The 21,814-nt window shown below is 40.8% G+C and overlaps 1 protein-coding gene across 1 annotated transcript in view; it reads right to left on the bottom strand.

Moving 5' to 3' along the window:
- The window catches only part of LOC126100727 (midasin-like), a 426,770-nt gene that overhangs the window by 275,236 nt on the left and 129,720 nt on the right, over positions 1-21,814 (bottom strand). Inside the window, exons 24-26 of the mRNA XM_049911346.1 lie at positions 21,105-21,266; positions 9,126-9,360; positions 4,089-4,217 (exon numbers count right to left, since the gene is read on the bottom strand). Coding sequence (XP_049767303.1) covers positions 4,089-4,217; positions 9,126-9,360; positions 21,105-21,266 — 526 coding nt within the window. The remainder of the gene's footprint in view (positions 1-4,088; positions 4,218-9,125; positions 9,361-21,104; positions 21,267-21,814) is intronic.

Raw genomic sequence — 21,814 nt, 5'->3', positions numbered from 1 at the left:
TATTCTGTGCAAATACATACCTTTCTTCTATGTGAGTAACAGAAAGAGCAAAGGAAAAACTCGCCATACAGCTGACACATTGACCCGTCAACACAAGCATAAACACAACCGAGGAAATTGTTAGCTTTTTGATGGTTGCTTGATCAGAGCTAACAGAATACATTTACACTAGCACAGCTACACTGTCCCGGCTGACGACACTGTGCTGTCACTGCAACTCTTAAAGAGGATTTATCCAAAACCTGGTAACATTCTCAGTCTTGTTTAAGTCACTATTGATGACTCGATGCCTCAACTATTGCTATGATTGCTACAGTTACGCCTTCCATTATTTACTTGTACATTCCAATGAGGAATTTATTTCAAAATTGTTAAGGCTTTCATGGCCACTTGTTGACAAACTGCCTATTGGCTTCTGTCTCGGGTTCTTCGGCCGATGTTCATATAATGATTTTTCTGACGTTTCGCCAGCACGAGTGGCTGGCATTGTCAAAGCTTCACCCTTCATTGCCGGTGGTGAACTGGAGCCAAGCTCGCGGCCGCAGACTATATGTACCTGGCGCGCCAACGTCCGAGGGCTTCTCCACGGTCATTTCCGGTGCGGTTCTCCTCTTGCTACCTGCGACGGTTGTTCGCTGCAGTACGGGAAGCCAGGATCCGTTTACCTTAAGGCTTTCCTCTTTCTTGTTTAAACTGTTCGCGTGTTTTTGTATTTCTACAGCTTCTCTGAACAAGCGCGTGTGATAGTGCTTCTCTACAGCCAGAACTTCCGTGTCGGCGAATTTTATTACGTGGTCGGTCTCATTCAGTGCGTGCTCTATCACAGCTGATTTCTCCACCTGCCCCAACCTGCAATGTCGCTTATGCTCTTTGATCCTGGTGTTAATGGATCGTCCAGTAATTCCGACATAAACTTTTCCGCATGTGCACGGTATACGGTATATTCCCGACATTGCAAGTGGGTTTCTTTTCTCCTTCGCCGATCTAAGACACTCTTTAATCTTCCTTGTCAGTTTGAAAATCGTCTTTATGCCATGTTTGCGCAATATACGGCCGATTCTGTCCATCACTCTGGGAATGTATTGCAGAAAGGCCGTACCCCACATTTCTTTTTCTGGTTCCTTACTTCGCCGAGTGCTTGGCTCTGTTACACTTCTAATATAATTTGTGGAGAACCCATTGCTCCTCAGGACAGTTTCCAGGTGTTGCATTTCTTGTTTGAGGTGTTGCGGCTCACATATTCGTCCTGCTCTTGTTACGAGCGTACTAATCATGCCTCTTTTCTGGCTCGGGTGGTGGTTTGACAGTTTGTGCAGATATTGGTCCGTGTGTGTCGGTTTTCGATACACGCTGTGTCCCAGGTTTTCGCCATCCCTTGTGACCAGCACATCTAGAAATGGCAGTTTCCTGTCCTTTTCTACTTCCATGGTAAATGTTATGTTGGCACGGAGGCTGTTCAAGTGTCTTAGGAAGTCACCGAGCTGTTCTTCACCATGGCTCCACACCACGAAAGTATCATCGACGTACCTGTACCACACCTTAGGTTTGCAAGTCGCCGAGTCCAGTGCCTGTGCTTCGAATTGTTCCACGAAGAAGTTGGCCACCACTGGACTGAGAGGACTACCCATGGCGACGCCTTCCAGCTGTTCGTAGAAATCGCCATTCCACGTGAAATAGCTCGTGTTGAGACATGCACGGAAGAGCTTTCTGATGTCTTGCGGGAAAATGGAACCGATGTGCTCCAGAGCGTCACTGAGTGGCACTTTCATAAATTCCGAAACAACATCAAAGCTGACCAGGATGTCATTTGGTGCAAGTTTCAGCTTCTTCAGCTTCTCAATGAAATGTCCCGAGTCCTTAATGTATGTGTCGGTCTTCCCCACGTGTGGCTGGAGCAGAGGGGCCAAGTGTTTTGCCGACATATAAACTGGCAAAACAGATGCACAACCACCTTCAGATTTAAAACTAGTGTCACACATTGCAATTTGCTCAAAAGGACTTTAGGACAAACACTAGTTACAGATCAGAAGATAGTCTGCATGTTACATCAAATCTGGTAATCACCACAATAAATGTAGTAAGTGACCCAGATGGTGCTTTCTTTCAGTTTTCCTTTCTTCCCAATAAAATTAATACAAGTTTCCCACTTATCTGTCTGTTATCACTGCCTTACATTGTCTTATTACATTCCATTCTGGATTTTCCATTGTTTGTTTTATAACCTTCTTTGTGTTTTATTCTGGGAGTCCGAGACTGAAGAATTAGCTTTTAATTTTCCTATCTTTGCAACAATAATTTCTATGTAGAATTTCTTGATTTACCTTTTTTCATGCTTTGTTGGTTTTGTTGTCACTGCTCTTTCTTTATCGTACTACATCTACATCTACATCTACATCCATACTCCGCAAGCCACCTGACAGTGTGTGGCAGAGGGTACCTTGAGTACCTCTATCGGTTCTCCCTTCTATTCCAGTCTCGTATTGTTCGTGGAAAGAAGGATTGTTGGTATGCCTCTGTGTGGGCTGTAATCTCTCTGATTTTATCCTCATGGTCTCTTCGCGAGATATACGTAGGAGGGAGCAATATACTGCTTGACTCTTCGGTGAAGGTGTGTTCTCGAAACTTTGACAAAAGCCCGTACCGAGCTACTGAGCGTCTCTCCTGTAGAGTCTTCCACTGGAGTTTATCTATCATCTCCGTAACGCTTTCGCGATTACTAAATGATCCTGTAACGAAGCGCGCTGCTCTCCGTTGGATCTTCTCTATATCTTCTATCAATCCTATCTGGTACGGATCCCACACTGCTGAGCAGTATTCAAGCAGTGGGCGAACAAGCGTACTGTAACCTACTTCCTTTGTTTTCGGATTGCATTTCCTTAGGCACCTACTCCCCCTCCTCAAGTTCTCTCTGAACCACGGACCTCGCTATGGGGGGGAGGTTTACGCGTTTCATCAATAGGGATAGCCATACAGTAGGCGCAACCACAATGGAGTGTTATCTGTTGATGGGCCAGATAAACGTGTGGTTCCTGAAGAGGGGGCAGTGGCCTTTTCAGTAGTTGCCGGGGCAACAGTCTGGATGAATGACTGATCTGGCTTTGCAACATCAACTAAAACGATCTTGCTGTGCTGTACTGAAAGCAAGGGGAAACTACAGCCATAATTTTTCCCGAGGGCACGCAGCTCTTATGCATGGTTTAATGATGATGGCATCCTCTTGGGTCAAATTTTCTGGATGTAAAATAGTCCCCCAATCGGATCTCTGGGTGGGGACTACTCAGGGGGATGTCATTATCTGGAGAAACAAAACTGCCATCCTACTGATTGGAGCGTGGAATGTCACATCTCTTAATCGGGCAGGTAGGTTAGAAAAATAAAAAGGTTACATGGACATCACTTTCACCCAAACTGTTAAATGATTAACTGGCAACACCAACTGAAAACTTCTACATTATCCAGAAAAGGTACATTTTAAAGTTTTTCCTTATTCCATAATGTGCCATTGCTCAAATAGGAAGAACACACACAATACTCTTAACAATGGAAAGTCCAGTTTGGAATATCAACAATTATGGAAAGGATAGATTGCTATTCACAGTAAACAGTTAACTCGCAGTTCGGCACAATGAAAAGATTTTTTCACGCTTAGCTTTCAGCCACACACACACAAAAGCAGACACACATCAGTCCCACATTACCATCATCTCCGGATGCTTTAGCTGATAAGACAGGCTAAAGCGGCCAATGATAGCAGTCATGTGTGTCTCAGATGTGTCTCCTTGTGTGAATATCTCTCTCTCTCTCTCTCTCTCTCTCTCTCTCTCTCTCTCTCTCTCTCTCTGTGTGTGTGTGTGTGTGTGTGTGTGTTTTCCTTTCTTTCCGAAGAAGGCTTTAGCCAAAAGTAACATTCTTTTTGTTGTACCCGTCTGCAACTCAATGTGTCACCTTTACAATAATTGGCAATCTATCCTTTTCATAATTACACATAATAATCTATCTAACCACATACATATATCTCATCAGAACTACTAATAACTAATTTTCAATGTTTCTGATAAAAATATGCCATAAGAGATCCAATCACAGACCTTTCATTTCATCAATATCAAATGGGTTTTCTTCATTTGCTTCTGCATCATCTTTTCCTGCGCCATCATCCAGTTGTAGGTCTTCAGGTAGGTCAAATGCTTCAGGCTCAGGCTCTGGTGGTTGTTTGCCTGCCAAAGAAATAAAGTTTATAAAATAAAAGCAACACTGCTCTTCTTGTCATCCATTCTCTTAGGCGACAAACAAACTGTAATATAAATGATTAAGGATGTGAAACAACAATGAAGACTGTTCCACACAATTTTTAGCAAACTGTCGAATGTCAGTAACCTTGTACCATGATATTTTGATGCACAGTCTTCTGGCCGCCCCCCGGGGCAGATGTGGACTCTGACCACAATCTATTGGTTATGAACTGTAGATTAAAACTGAAGAAACTGCAAAAAGGTGGGAATTTAAGGAGATGGAACCTGGATAAACTGAAGGACCCAAAGGTTGTACAGAGTTTCAGGGAGAGCATAAGGGAACAACTGACAGGAATGGGGGAAAGAAATACAGTAGAAGACGAATGGGTAGCTCTGAGGAATGAAGTAGTGAAGGCAGCAGAGGATCAAGTAGGTAAAAAGACGAGGGCTAGTAGAAATCCTTGGGTAACGGAAGAGATACTGAATTTAATTGATGAAAGGAGAAAATACAAAAATGCAGTAAGCAAAGCAGGCAAAAAGGAATACAAACGTCTCAAAAATGAGATCGACAGGAAGTGCAAAATGGCTAAGTAGGGATGGCTAGAGGACAAATGTAAGGATGTAGAGGCTTATCTCACGAGGGGTAAGATAGATCCTGCCTACAGGAAAATTAAAGAGACCTTTGGAGAAAAGAAAACCACTTGCATGAACATCAAGAGCTTTGATGGAAACTCAGTTCTAAGCAAAGAAGGGAAAGCAGATAGGTGGAAGGAGTATATAGAGGGTCTATACAGGGGCGATGTTCTTGAGGACAATATTATGGAAATGGAAGAGGACGTAGGTGAAGATGAAATGGGAGATATGATACTGCGTGAAGAGTTTGACAGAGCACTGAAAGACCTGAGGCGAAACAAGGCCCCAGTAGTAGACAACATTCCATTAGAACTACTGACAGCCTTGGGAGAGCCAGTCCTGACAAAACTCTTACCATCTGGTGAGCAAGACTTATGAGACAGGCAAAATACCCTCAGACTTCAAGAAGAATATAATAATTCCAATCCCAAAGAAAGCAGTTGTTGACAGGTGTGAAAATTACCAAACTATCAGTTTAATAAGTCACAGCTGCAAAATACAAACATGAATTGCTTACAGACGAATGGAAAAACTGGTAGAAGCCGACCTCGGGGAAGATCAATTTGGATTCCATATAAATGTTGGAACACATGAGGCAATACTGACCTTACGACTTATCTTAGAAGAAAGATTAAGGAAAGGCAAACCTACATTTCTAGCATTTGTAGACTTAGAGAAAGCTTTTGACAATGTTGACTGGAATACTCTCTTTCAAATTCTGAAGGTGGCAGGGGTAAAATACAGGGAGCGAAAGGCTATTTACAATTTGTACAGAAACCAGATGGCAGTTATAAGAGTAGAGGGGCATGAAAGGGAAGCAGTGGTTGGGAAGGGAGTGAGACAGGGTTGTAGCCTCTCCCCAATGTTATTCAATCTGTGTATTGAGCAAGTAGTAAAGGAAACGAAAGAAAAGTTTGGAGTAGGTATTAAAATCCATGGAGAAGAAATAAAAACTTTGAGGTTCGCCGGTGACACTGTAATTCTGTCAGAGACAGCAAAGGGCTTGGAAGAGCAGTTGAATGGAATGGACAGTGTATTGAAGGGAGGATATAAGATGAACATCAACAAAAGCAAAATGAGGATAATGGAATGTAGTCGAATTAAGGAAATGAGACACTTAAAGAAGTAAAGGAGTTTTGCTATTTGGAGAGCAAAATAACTGATGTCGGTTGATGTAGAGAGGATATAAAATGTAGACTGGCAATGGCAAGGAAAGTGTTTCTGAAGAAGAGAAATTTGTTAACATCGAGTATAGTTTTAAGTGTCAGGAAGTCGTTTCTTAAAGTAATTGTATGGAGTGTAGCCATGTATGGAAGTGAAACATGGACGATAAATAGTCTGGATAAGAAGAGAATAGAAGCTTTTGAATTGTGGTGCTACAGAAGAATGCTGAAGATTAGATGGGTAGATCACGTAACTACTGAATGGAATTGGGGAGGAGTTTGTGGCACAACTTGGTAGGACATGTTCTGAGACATCAGGGGATCACAAATTTAGCATTGGAGGGCAGCGTGGAGGGTAAAAATCGTCTTGGGACACCAAGAGATGAATACACTAAGGATATTCAGAAGGATGTAGGTTGCAGTAAGTACTGGGAGATGAAGAAGCTTGCACAGGATAGAGTAGCATGGAGAGCTGCATCAAACCAGTCTCAGGACTGAAGACCACCACCACAACAACAACAACAACAGCTAAACAAGAGATGAGATTCTATAACCTCGCCAGAGCCTTTGAATGTGCAGACCACAAATTCTTTTTAGTAATCTAACATATTTTGGTATTAAAGATATCCCTTTTTGTGGGGTCTCACAAGGATTTGTACTGGGTCTAGACTTATCCTTAAACTACAATGACTTTAAAGGGCAGCTCAAAATCTGTAACGATCACTGACAACTCGAGCATACCACTAAAGGGTCCGATGTTAACATTACCTGACAGCTCAGATGATAGCCACACAATCCTATTAGTGGTTCACAACGAACAGTTAAAATCTTAATTCAAAAGCTCATACTGTGCCATTACAAACAAGCAGAAAGCAGCTGGTGGCATCAGAACAGAGCATCAAGCTGAATAACAAGTTATTCATTTACTCATTCGGCATTTTTTTGTGTGTATGTTTGTGTGTCTATTGACCTGCCAGCACTTTCGTTTTGTAAGTCACATCATCTTTGTTTTAGATATATTTTTCCCACGTGGAATGTTTCCCTCTATTATATTCAGATTAAATACTTAGTGTGATTTAATAGCTAAAATCTTCTCATAGCTTTGTACTAAATTACAATACTATGTTATTGTAATTTTATATTATATTACAAATATTCTTTAGCCATCCTAAGGCTGACTCTGTATATACCCTTCAGTTCACAGAATTCACATACAAGTAAATGGCCAACTGATTGGATTCTACCACACTCACACCCCGGACCATCCAAAAGGCCCTATTTGTTCATCAGTTCCTAAAATTTGGCAAAACTCGTTCCAATATAATTCAAAGTTGTCCTCAAATTTCTCATTAGGTTGAATCCTTCAGTCTTCTTGTTGGTGTCTTTCACCAAACTTTGGTTCTTATGTTCACTTACAGACCATAGTTCTTTCCAAGCTGCCTTTAACTCTGCCTTTCAGTTCTTCATTCATTTTCCACAAAGGTTACCTAGATTTAAGTCTGTTTGTAGGTGTCAGGATTTGGAGTATAGAGAGTTTTGGGCTGTCTAGGATTAACTGTTACCACCTAATTTCAGGAGGCTCTGTATTTGCTAGGATGGAAAACCAGACATGTTTGATGGCCCTAAGTGTTCCAGAGATTATCCACATTGCCTCTTTCAGTTTGGATGTCCACTTTAGCTACATGTGCACTTCTTATACAGACTGGTGAACAATATTCAGCCACACTGTACACAAAGGCTAATGCCAAAGTGCTCATTCCACAACCCCATACCGTTCCATCCAATTTCGACAGGATAGGTTGGCAGGACTTCAGTCCAAGAAGTATCTCTTATTGTACTGGTTTCTAAGGACAATGGTATTGGTGCTTTTGAATATTTCTACTCCCTGCGGAATTTCCTTCTGAAACAGAACATGTAATGTGAATGATGTATGTATTCAGCAGAAGCAAATGGCTAGAAAATTATGTAAAGTAGATAACTTATTTCCCAGTACATTTATTTCTTAATTCCTTTTTTTTTTGTCATCAATAATAAAAATCAGTTTCAGATGAAATGAGTTCTCAACAACCTCAAAACAGGGCATGAAAATGATCATTTAGAGTTCACCTTTTTGTCTAGATATCAGAGTGAAGTTGTGTTCTCTGGTGCAAAAATATTTGGCTAACCCCATCTAACATAAATCAAGAAACTGGGAATAGCTGCCAATTTAAAAGGAAATTTACAAATCCCTCATTACTTACTCTTCTTACAAATTATATTCTTTTGTTGAAAATTCCTGTTAATTATATGATTGGTAGCACCCGTGTTCACTGTAAAGCTGCATGACAACAAATTGGGGGGAGGGGGGTGTCAAAGGTCATGACATGACCCTATAGACACAATTCTTAGCGCATGAAGATTGAGGAATTATTTTGTTTTGGCAACAACAGTGTGTACTCTAATTCGTGTGCTAGCCAGAAGTCATTTCTCTGGTTGTTTTTGCACGTACCTTGAAAATCATCTTGCCTAAAAAGAATACGAGTCACCCACAGCATTGCTTTTCGACAAACACAGCTGCATGCACCTGCTACTGACTGTATTTGCCGTAGAATTCTTTGTGAACATCTGTCTTAACTTCAATGTATAGGCTTTTTATTGAAGATTCGCTTGGCAATTCTATACATTGTCAGTTCACATATACCAATTATTGCAATAATTGCCTTGGATTCTCTTAAATGAACACTTGAGACCTTTTGACCATGTCAGAAGTCCTGGGGGTGTGGCCTTCCAAGAGGCACTTCATTGCCCGTATGCTGGAATCTGAATTTCGGATATTTAAACACACAAATTATTTCTGTTATTTAGTGCCCAGTGCAAAAGCTTTGAACAGTCAAGCTCCTACACTATTCCACAATTTGTTTAAACAGCTTGGCCATTTCAAGATTATCACGTTTACTTGGCAGCGCAGAACACCAATAATGTCCTCTGCTAGAAGCATAATGTGGCAGGAAATAAAAATTTAAATTTGTCTCGAGTTTAATGACACTCCCTTTAACATCTAATTTTGGAATTTGCACAGTAAAACTTAGAAACCATTTGATAAGAGTTAATGACTTACCATGATATGGGTCAATCTGATCATCATCTGGCTCAGGTTCATCCATTTCATTAATTTCTGGACGCTGTTGTTTGCGCTTTTCATCACCACTACCAGCTTCTTCATCACTCTCTTCATCACGTTTCCTTTTGCCATTGGCTGCTCCAAGTTCTGGTTCTCCATCCTTCTCTCCCCCTCTGGCATCATCTTCAGGCATTTCCTCTTCTTTCTCATCCTCTGAGTCACTACCCCACACCTTCATAAAGTAACAATAATAGTTACAGCATTTATATTGTACTGCTAGTTTTAAAACCAAACTACAAAGTCAAATGTAGAGATTGTTATTATAACAATATGAATGGGACAGAGTGCTACTCATCACTTAAGAGGAAGCGTTTAACAACAGGCAGGCACATTTATACATTAGCACTCAAAAATATTTTGACAAACATATTAATTGGATTAATTACAAACAAATATTACACATTTAAATCAGTAATTTATTTCATTGATGGATATTCAATGTGCTATAGAGCAGTGACTAAGTATCCCTTGTTTGCAACACAATAGAGTGCAATTTTTTTAACGTGGACAATGGTGGAGTAAAAGTATTTTGACATTGTTGAAAAATATTTTTTTTAACACATAATTATCATCTACCATAATAAGCAAATAAATATTTAGTGGAATATCCCTTGGCTTTTATGACAGCCTCACAGCATGCCGGCACTGAGTCTACCAACTTTTGGAATCGATCCATCGGAGTTTTATCCCACTCATTCTTGAGAGCTTCTTGAATAATTTTTTTTCTTATTCTGTGATCCAACTCCTCCCCCATATGTTCTATAGGATTCAAATCTGGACTTTGACTTGGTCACTCCAAAACCCTGATTTTTTTGCATTTAAAAGAATCACTAATGCACTTGAACTTGTGCTTGTGATCATTATTTTGTTGAAAATAGCATCCAGCTGTCATGTGGTGTTTAGCGTATGGTAGCATTTGAGTCTTCCATAGTTTTTCGTAAACGAACCCATCCATATTACCTTCAATTCGAACTATTGGTCCAACTTCAGAGTGTGAAAAACATCCCCAAATCATCACACCTCCATATTTGACCATGGGAATTAGGTACCGAAAGACATATCTTTTATTTACAGGATGTCGAATATACTTGGTACCATCAGATGACATTAAATTAAATTTGCTCTTGTCACTCTCCAGAATTTTAGACCAGTCTGAACTTGACCATGATCTGGGCCCATTTGCAAGTCGGGACTTCCTGCTTTTCGTAGACATTAAAGGCTTTTTCGTCGGTCTTCATCCACGTACTCCAATGAGTTTCAAGTGTCATCTGACAGTGAAAATGTGAGTGTCGATGTTATATTTTTCTTTTAATTCTCTTTGTATCATTACAGCTGACTTGCAAACATCGCTTGTTGATAACTTTTTTATGATATGATCTGTTTTAGGAGATTTTTTTTGGACGTCCACTGTGAGGCTTATTTTTGACAGTCTTCCGTTTATTATATAATTTGTTCTATGTACTAACAAGCTGACAACACACTTTAAAAATACGAAAAACTTCGGTTTGTTTCAGTCCTTGCTTCAGTGCATTTATCAAGATGTTTCTAAAGTCACTAGAATACGTATAAAATGCATATTTGAACCATCAGCTGTTTTTATTTTAAGTGATGATGGTCCAAGACCAAAACCGGTAGGTGTCTGTGTTTAAAGGAAAAACAGCTGATGGTTCAAATATGCATTTTATACTTTAGGTAACAACTGTTGACAGCAACCTTCCAAAAGTGTCACTGGAATATTCCTTACATTTCGGTATATTTAAACAATCACTGTAAGTAAATATCACTAGCAATCAGAACTAAGAAGCAAGTAACATCCACGAATTCATGGAGAAAACTGTGTGTCAATATACTTTTGAGCTCACTGAAAGTTGCATTCAACCAGCAGCACAGAGTGTAAACAAACAAGTCACAATCTGACACCTTCGAATAGTCACCGTTATACTGCTCTCAACTATACTCAAGATACTGTCTGGTAGCATCTTATTTTAAAAGAAAATAACGAATTTTATGTTGTCAAAATACTTTTGAGCGCTACTTTACGTAGACTGCTGGGCTGAAACCATTTTAAATGTGCCATTCTGCTGCTCGATGCCTCCTCTAAGTGGTGAGCAGCACTCTATTCCTTTCATATTGTTATCCCATTGCAGATTTACCACTGTTTCAAATTGATATTATGCAATTCTTCCATCTCAAATACAATAATGTCCTGTTATTATATTGAAATATTCCATGTATAAATGCACTTACAATAAAATGGCAATGTTAGTGCTTAACATACTGTTCAGGGAAAAAATAATACTGTCTGAACGTTGGGTGCAAGATGAGGCAGTTGTCTGAGGTGATGAGTCGCACCTGTGTGATTCGCAAATATCTGAGAGATCCGTTCTGGTTCACAACAAAAACCCTGAGCACAATGCCACAGCATCACACTTATGCTTCACCAAACATAAAGTCCCACATTTGTGTCTTTTATGAGTGTACACCTTTTCCACGTTATGTGGCTATGCCTTTTGAGTTCTCTCTTTTTCATCAAAAATAACAAATTTTTTTGCGCAAAATAACTAATTTCAGTTTGGTTTCTCACAGTATAGTACAGTCATTTTGTTTCATTTTGCACAAAATTCAGTCCATGCCATTTCTTTCATTGCTAAAGGAGGTCACTGCAAAAGGCAATAGTTAAGGATATCATAAAAATCACACCTTGTACATTTCAGGTATCTATTTCTATGGTCAGGGTTGACTTGGGGAACATGTTTCTCAGATTGCATGAAACATAAGGGCTCAATAATGTAAAGTGAACAGACATGTGTAAAGTGACTGTAGGTCGAAGATAAGGAAAGAAAGCAAATTTCTACTGAAAATGGGTGCTGCAGACATCCAAGAATATCTGAAGGTTTTCAGCTACCCTTCCAAAACAATGTGTAGCACTGCTTCACACTATTTTGTATATCGACTACACATACTGCATGTAAGTGAAAATTGCAACTTAATACCGACACTGTCCACAGATACACGCTATGAATAAATGCATTCATTCTTGCTTTGATCCAAAAAATAATTATTATTCCAGATATCCATGAATATACCTGCAGATACCTGGAGCCGTGGTAATAGGTTTTTAGTGTATAGGGAAGTACACTATGTGATCAAAAGTATCCAGACACACCCAAAAACATACATTTTTCATATTAGGTGCATTGTACGGCCAGGCACCCAATTCAGTGACCTCAATAGTGATTAGACATCGTGAGAGAGCAGAATGGGGTTCTCTGCTGAACTCATGGACTTCGAACAGAGTCAGGTGATTGGGTGTTACTTGTGTCATGCATCTGTACATGAGATTTCCACACTCCTAAACATCCCCAGGTACACTGTTTCTGATGTGGTAGTGAAGTGGAAACATGAAGGGACATATACAGCACAAAAGCATACAGGCTGACCTTGTCTGTTGACTGACAGAGGCTGTCAATAGTTGAAGAGGGTTGTAATGTGTAATAGGCAGACATCTCTCCAGATCATCACACAGGAATTCCAAACTGCATCAGGATCCACTGCAAGTACTATGACAGGCTGGAGGTGAGAAAACATGGATTTCATGGTCGAGCGGCTGCTCATAAGTAACATATCATGCCAGTAAATGCCAAATGACGCCTCACTTGGTCTAAGGAGCGTGAACTTTGGACGACTGAACAGTGGAAAAACGTTATGTGGAGTGACAAATCATGGTACACAATGTGTCGATCCAATGGCAGGGTGTAGGTATGGTGAATGCCCGGTGAACGTCATCTGCCAATATGTTTAGTGCCAACAGTAAAATTCGGAGGAGGTGGTGTTATGGTGTGGTTGTGTTTTTCGTGGAGCGGGCTTGCACCCCTTGTTGTTTAGCACTGCACTATCACAGCACAGGCCTACATTGATGTTTAAAGCACCTTCTTACTTCTCACTGTTGAAGAGCACTTCGGGGATGGTGATTGCATCTTTCAACACGATCAAGTATCTGTTCATAATGCACAGCCTGTGGCGGAGTGGTTACAAGACAATAATATCCCTGTAATGGACTGGCCTGCACAGAATCCTGAGCTGAATCCTACTGAACACCTTTGGGTTGTTTTGGAATGCCGACTTCATGCTATGCCTCACCGACCGACATCAATACCTCTCCTCAGTGCAGCACTCCATGACGAATGGGTTGCCATTCTCCAAGAAATCTTCCAGCACCTGATTGAATGTATGCCTGCAAGAGAGGAAGCTGTCATCAAGGCTAAGGGTGGGCTAACACCATATTGAATTCCAGCATTACCAATGGAGGGTGCCACAAACTTTTAAGTCATTTTCAGCCAGGTATCCGGATACTTTTGATTACATAGTGTAACATCCGCAGTGACCAAGTGGGGAGTCTCATTGTAACAGGATGGGGAAAGGTGTCAAAAAAAGTAAATAGTTGTTGGATTCTTAAAAGGAGACTACAGACAACTGGTTGTAGATGCTGGTTAACCAAGACTCAGCATTTTTCTGTGATATGACTGTAATCAACCATGACAGGATGACCAGTAGAGAGACAGTGGTCTCATACATGGACAGACAATATAATTAGATAGATCCAAATTCCATACATCATATTGCATGACAGATCGTAATGATGTGGAACAAATTATTTTATGTTCACATCGCAAATTGATTTGTAGGTATGGTTAGATTCAAAATATTTTAAAGTTGTTGTTGTAGTGGTCTCCCCTCCCTGCCAAAAAGAAAAAAAAAGAAATATAGATTATGTGTGTTAGCCATCACCTTTTACGAATTACAGTAATAAAAATTCTTCTAGAAGGAGTTATCAAGGAGAAACTTTTTCAGTTTGTTTTCAGATTTTACTTTGCTGTCTGTCAGACATTTTACATCACTGGGTAAGTGATGAAAAATTTTTGTTGCAGTATTGTGCACTCCTTCCAACAGACAACCTTAACATGGAATAATGAATGTCGCTTTTCCTTCTGGTATTGTAATTACGTAAATCACTATTCCATTTGAACTGTAGTGGATTACTTACAACACACTTCATGAGGGAATAAATATACGTGAAGCAGTAGTCAGAATGCCCAACTCCTTTAAGAGAAGTCTACAATTTGATCTTGTGTGAGCACCACATACTGTGGAACCTCGATTGTACATTCCCCAATTTTACGTTTTCCGCAATTCTACATCATAAATTCGTAGCCCCTGTGAAAAACCTGTAAGATCAATGCTAAAAATTCCCTGATATTGCATTTCTTCCTAATAAGGTTTACCTCGATTCTAAGTTCTTGCTCGACGTCTTGCCTGACTTCGTCCCGTTTTCTTCCTATTGACATTTGATGTGACTGAACAAGTTATGGTTTAAATGGCTCTGAGCACTATGGGACTTAAGATCTGAAGTCATAAGTCCCCTAGAACTTAGAAATACTTAAACCTAACTAACCTCAGGACATCACACGCATCCACGCCCGAGGATGACTTGAACCTGCGAGCGTAGCAGTCGTGCGCTGCCGGACTGAAGCACCTAGAACCGATCGGCCACTATGGCTGACGAACAAGTTAAAAGTGGCTCAAACAACAGATGGTTCGCTCCACTGGTGGTGGCAACATTAAGAGGATATTTTAGGCCACTGTGGGGAGAGGAGGTGTGAGAGAGGAACTGATGTAATCCACGGTCGGTGTTGCCAACACAACTTGCAACATTTAGCTTCACCACGCAATTACGATAAAACTACTGCTACGTTGCAGCGGTAATGGAAAAACAAGACAGTTGAGGCAAAGCGTTCTGAACTGAGCTAATACATGATGAAGGGGCCCAGACACCATCTTTCCTTGTACCACTTATAATTCAGTCTCATCTTTTTGCATATATTTCTGAAGTACTGTATTCAGCAACAATATCAATCGTCAACCTTCAAATTCAAACACCGAGTCTCAAAGAATCTGATCGGTCATAATCGAGAAAACATCACCCATTTCCTGCTACTGAACTCTTATTGGCTGGTGACTTGTTAAGTCACCCAACAGCCAGCACAGCCACCACACCATACTAAAACATGTCCAATGAGCTCACCTATTAGATGTGTGGAGAGGGGTAATGGCCCTTCAGTGATGGGAGTGCAGGTAGACGTGAAAACATTTTGTGAAGTGCTGAAGCTATACTTTTCATGCAGATGAAGTGCTATGACAGAGATGTCACACGGAAATAGATCAAGGATTTTGCGATATCACATTTTCAAGACTTTCATGTTCAAATCTGACATGATAGATTTGCAACAACTACATACACTAATTGTATATATACTTTACACCACACACACTGTAGATCGTAAAGATTGGCAGCAGTGATACGGGGTACAAAGTGAAACTATAGCGCCTGGGTACGAAGTGAAACTATAGCGCCTCAGCTTACTTTCAAATATACATTTTACAGTGTACAGAAATTCACTGAGCTGCCTTCTAATAAGCTTGTAACGTCAGTTGGGGAAGTAAATTCATTTCTTCATGTCTCTGTTTCTCTCATCAAGTCTAAAATAACACTTTAACGGCGGCGAGAATATGAATTTCAGCGCATAAGAAAAGCATTAAACAATAACAGCGATGGTGACAAAGTATGTCATTAAGCAAATGTCCGCATTTATGCTTATGGTTTAACCGCTTAGCTGTTGTGATGTTATTGGTTTAATTCAACTTGTTCATCAAGTTTTGTTTTTTTCTGGGTGACCACAAAGAACGATCTCTCAAAAACGTGTTTCGAACGTATAATTTGTAGTCATGGCATGTCAGAAAATAGCTTGATTATCATAGCATGTCACAAAACAGCTCATTATCTTGTACCCAAATACCAATTCTAAGTTTTTAACTGTGATTTTTTAAAAGCTGATGAAATTCATTACCACAAGTTATTGCATAAACACTGTATTGCACATTTCATTTCCCTCACTTAGATTTTATACGAAGTATTGGAGAGGATTATGATTTCTAATCCTATATGTAAATTAAATGTGTTTTTGCTCATATTTAGGAGGTTTTTAACATTTTCCTCAATTTTGCATTTAAGTCTGGACCGCATGGAAATGTAAAATATGGATTCCATGGTATTATTCTTACAGCATTTTTATATACAATGAAAAATTCCTTTCTTAAAAATAATTTACAATATTCCATATGATGCCATTGCCTGAAAGTATTCAAAATATGTCCACTTATTGTTTTGTCTCTCCTCAAGACGTGCAATGATTCTAAGAGGAAATCTGGCCGAACTAAATTATTTTAAGAGTTTCAAAATGGGTTTTTTCTGGTTTAAATTCTCATCAATATGGGCACCTAAGAATTCTCAAGTTTCCACCCTATTTATTATTTCGTGGCCACATGTTACACTTATCACTGACATAGTACCCCTAGATGTGCGGAACTGAATATGTTGCTTGTTTTGAAAATCCTAACAGAATAAACCTACAGACTAATCCGTGAAGTGAAGAAAAAGGAGGAAGAAGCAGCTAATGACACATCTGATATCTGAAGAGGAACTCTGATAGCTTAACACTAGAGGCTTCTGTCTGTGAATTATGGTCTCACTATGCAAATTGTGGTGTCACCGCCAGACACCACACTTGCTAGGTGGTAGCTTAAATCGGCCGCGGTCCATTAGTACATGTCGGTCCCGCGTGTCGCCGCCATCAGTACTTGCAGACCTAGCGCCACCACATGGCAGGTCTAGAAAGACGGACTAGCACTCGCCCCAGTTGTACGGACGACATTGCTAGCGACTAGACGTACGAAGCCTTCCTCTCATTTGCCGAGAGACAGTTAGAATAGCCTTCAGCTAAGTCCATAGCTACGACCTAGCAAGGCGCAGTTAACCATATCTGGAGAGAGTCTTACTTGTATTCACCATGGAGATGTACCACACAGGAGAATAAAGTTGAGTATACGAGAAGCTCCGTTCTTTTCTTTATAGCATTTATGAAGTATCCTGTTTCAGACTTAACGCAGGACGGCGTGAGTTGACGCGTGCCCTATTCGGCCCCTTCATAATAACACTGTGTCGGCACTTCTGTCGACACACATAACACAAATAATATTTGAACTTTGTCTTGTGCTCCCATTTGGTGCTATTTTACTCATTTAAGAACGAGGTCTTGGCAGTGAACCATGCAAGGAAAAGATATAGTGTGATGCTGCTGTGAAGATTTTGAGTTGCGAGGAGGGAAAAAATTCTACAAGTACCTAAAATAAACATCATTCATTAGAGTGGACTCTTGAAGAAAACATTTTTTTTTTGTCATCTATTTTTTTAAATGTGGATTCTATAATGTGTTCCATAGAGCCATAGAGTAAGTAATCTCCTGTTTAACAAGGGAACTCCCCATCGCATTTCGATGCAGTCAAGCAAATGAAGATTTTTACTAATGGCCACCAAGGAATCATCAAGACAGATCGAGTCCTGTGTGGAACACGTTGTCACGCCAGTGTATTACTACCATAACTTCACGCAAAATCTGTGCAGAGAAGAGCACAAAACCTGACCTCAGTTGCTTGAGACTGGGCCACTCGTCTCCACAGCAATTCTTGCCTTCATACTGGCAATGTTGTAGCTCAAAAGCTTTGTGAATACAAATTGGAATTGTTACCACATCCTCCCTACAGCTCGGATATGAGTCCTGGATGGAATAATAGAGCTTCTGACACATTGGGATTCAGTCACAGAGAAGCAGGGAGGTTGAGAGGAGTGTTAACAGATATTGAAGAGAAAAAAATAAAAATGTACGTAAAAAAAAAGAGGTGCATTACTTATGACATTTCCCTTGTAATTTTCGCAACTACTTTGAACCTGTGGAATCTGGGTGTGCTTTGTGGTCCACTGCGGATGTTGGAAGACGAGCATTAACATCCTGTAGAACGAAGTGTGGAAGCAATCAGTAACAGTAGTTTTCCATTCCCAATGACAAAAAAATTTGGCAGCAGAATTATGCTTCAATTGTGGAGAGTTAGCATGAAATCACAGTTACAATTAAAGTTTTATTTTGACTTTTTCTGATATTCCGATTTTCAGACGTTAATCTTGTAATTTCAGCTTAGGAATGAGTGGCTTTTTAGTATCAATCTTGCATTGTTAGAGAGCTGATAACAAGCAGAAAGAGATCTTTGTTGAAAAAAAAAAATGGACATGTCAATGTATAAATAAAAAATATTGTTTGCATGGAAACTAGAGTGAGTGATTCAGTGTGACTGACTCTTCTACTTCTGAATTATTACCACATGATCTCCCTTTTATCTACACTCCTGGAAATTGAAATAAGAACACCGTGAATTCATTGTCCCAGGAAGGGGAAACTTTATTGACACATTCCTGGGGTCAGATACATCACATGATCACACTGACAGAACCACAGGCACATAGACACAGGCAACAGAGCATGCACAATGTCGGCACTAGTACAGTGTATATCCACCTTTCGCAGCAATGCAGGCTGCTATTCTCCCATGGAGACGATCGTAGAGATGCTGGATGTAGTCCTGTGGAACGGCTTGCCATGCCATTTCCACCTGGCGCCTCAGTTGGACCAGCGTTCGTGCTGGACGTGCAGACTGCGTGAGACGACGCTTCATCCAGTCCCAAACATGCTCAATGGGGGACAGATCCGGAGATCTTGCTGGCCAGGGTAGTTGACTTACACCTTCTAGAGCACGTTGGGTGGCACGGGATACATGCGGATGTGCATTATCCTGTTGGAACAGCAAGTTCCCTTGCCGGTCTAGGAATGGTAGAACGATGGGTTCGATGACGGTTTGGATGTACCGTGCACTATTCAGTGTCCCCTCGACGATCACCAGTGGTGTACGGCCAGTGTAGGAGATCGCTCCCCACACCATGATGCCGGGTGTTGGCCCTGTGTGCCTCGGTCGTATGCAGTCCTGATTGTGGCGCTCACCTGCACGGCGCCAAACACGCATACGACCATCATTGGCACCAAGGCAGAAGCGACTCTCATCGCTGAAGACGACACGTCTCCATTCGTCCCTCCATTCACGCCTGTCGCGACACCACTGGAGGCGGGCTGCACGATGTTGGGGCGTGAGCGGAAGACGGCCTAACGGTGTGCGGGACCGTAGCCCAGCTTCATGGAGATGGTTGCGAATGGTCCTCGCCGATACCCCAGGAGCAACAGTGTCCCTAATTTGCTGGGAAGTGGCGGTGCGGTCCCCTACGGCACTGCGTAGGATCCTACGGTCTTGGCGTGCATCCGTGCGTCGCTGCGGTCCGGTCCCAGGTCGACGGGCACGTGCACCTTCCGCCGATCACTGGCGACAACATCGATGTACTGTGGAGACCTCACGCCCCACGTGCTGAGCAATTCGGCGGTACGTCCACACGGCCTCCCGCATGCCCACTATACGCCCTCGCTCAAAGTCCGTCAACTGCACATACGGTTCACGTCCACGCTGTCGCGGCATGCTACCAGTGTTAAAGACTGCGATGGAGCTCCGTATGCCACGGCAAACTGGCTGACACTGACTGCGGCGGTGCACAAATGTTGCGCAGCTAGCGCCCTTGCGACGGCCAACACCGCGGTTCCTGGTGTGTCCACTGTGCCGTGCGTGTGATCATTGCTTGTACAGCCCTCTCGCAGTGTCCGGAGCAAGTATGGTGGGTCTGACACACCGGTGTCAATGTGTTCTTTTTTCCATTTCCAGGAGTGTATGTTTGTTACAAAGAATCAATTGGAAATTCACTGGAAGCAGTTAAGGAACATACATTTACTGATACTTTTGTCAATTTCAGAGTCTTATCTGAATGGCAGTAAGATAGTCACAGTGTTAAAATCAGTGGTACAGGAGATGTGACCAAATACCCTCAACCCGTCGGTTCATCGATAAAATGTTTCTATTACTGACTGTGGCACAGTTATGTCGTGTAATAAAATATCGTGCCCTAAACATTGTATGGAGCTCATGGGCAATGGTATCTCAGAAATTTTATCTGCAACTTTGTTGTGGATACAAATGAGAAGGAAAATCACCGATATAATTTCTTTATAAATGTTTAATTTATGATGTGAAAACCACAAAAATTTTTGTCAGTTTTATTATTATTTATTTATTATGAAACAATTCTGGATTATTAGACCAATATTAGGTAACAGTTTACTAATATCAATGAAGATGCTGATTTGCAAATAAACCAAACTTTGAAAATGAAAAATTTTAAGAAGGTAAAGTTGGCAGGAAATTTCATAGTAGCAAACAGGTACAATTAATAGACACTTAACAAAAAGCTTTCGGCCAGACACTGCATCTTTTAGCAGACTAGTCCCATCAGACAGTGCTCCCCCCCCCCCCCCCCCCACGCCATACCCTGCTGTCCCTTCTCCTTCCCTGCTGTGATGTGCTCATGAGGTGTGCTCACTTGTGTAAATGAAAGGTGAGTGTTTCTCTTTCCTTTTCAGATGAAGTCTGTGGCTGAAAGCTTTGTGTAAGTGTCTTTTAATTGTGCCTATCTGCAACTTAATGTGTGATCTTTATGGTAAGTAGCAATCTATCTTTTCCTACATTGCTGATATTCCAACCTATTATCTGAATGCACTTTATTAATTTTAATTCCTAGAAAATCTTTTGCCACTGACTTTGTGGCAAATGGCTCTCCAGTCTTACTGGCTATTATAAAGTATTTAACAGTTGGAGCTACTGGAATTAAAAAAAAAATGATGGAGATTAAAAGGACTAAAATGTAGTGGTAGTTCTGCTATTGAATTTTGGAAGAAGCTTCTTAATACCAGTATCAAAATAGTGTGCCAAGCAACTGTTTTCAATTTTTTACGTGAAGAGAAGCAGTAATCTAAAAGATATAATAAAATCGTAATTCCAATGTTCAACGAAATGATAGTTAAAACTAGAATTTTATACCTGTTTATCGAGTTTCTCTTCTGCACCTGTAGTGTCATCCATTTCAGCATCCAAATCTTCTTCACTATTACCTTCTGATTCATTCTCATCATCTCCACTTTTATCAATATCTTGTGCTTTCCCACCAAAATCCTCTGATGTTTCTATTCCTTTCGATTCCTCCTGTATAAAATAATTTAGTTATGAAACATTATTAGACTTTAAATTCTACACAAAACAGAAAGGACATGAGGGTGGGGGGGGGGGGGGGGGGGAGAGGAAGGGAGGCGGGGGGGTGCTCAGAATAATTATTCAATAACAAAACTAATACCAAGAATACTTACTTTTGGTCACAGTGACAGATACATCATCTGCAAATGGGCAAAACATGAGTAACTTCACCGACTATTAAAAAAACTGAGGATTTTAAGGCCACTCTATGGTTGGATGGTATATAATCTTATGGCAGAAATTATCATATAAATTCTGAACAATGACTCAAGAAAATTTCTACCACTCTTCCTGAACGTGCACAACATTTTTTGTGTGAAAGGTATGTCATGTGCCATCCTATCATAAACCCAAATGTCCAAAATAAGGAGTAAGCATGGTAACCACTGTCCCCCCCCTCCCCCCTCTCCCCATTTACAGCCATACAGACCAAAGTTCCTGAACAATGTATCTGACATAAAATAAAGTGTCTTGCCGTATGGGAGTGTATACTACTGTGG

The sequence above is a fragment of the Schistocerca cancellata genome, chromosome 9 (genome assembly GCF_023864275.1).
Source record: "Schistocerca cancellata isolate TAMUIC-IGC-003103 chromosome 9, iqSchCanc2.1, whole genome shotgun sequence".
NCBI classification, from domain to species: domain Eukaryota; kingdom Metazoa; phylum Arthropoda; class Insecta; order Orthoptera; family Acrididae; genus Schistocerca; species Schistocerca cancellata.
The sequence above is the reverse complement of the archived record's forward strand: the minus strand, read 5'-3'. Positions and strand labels throughout refer to the sequence as shown.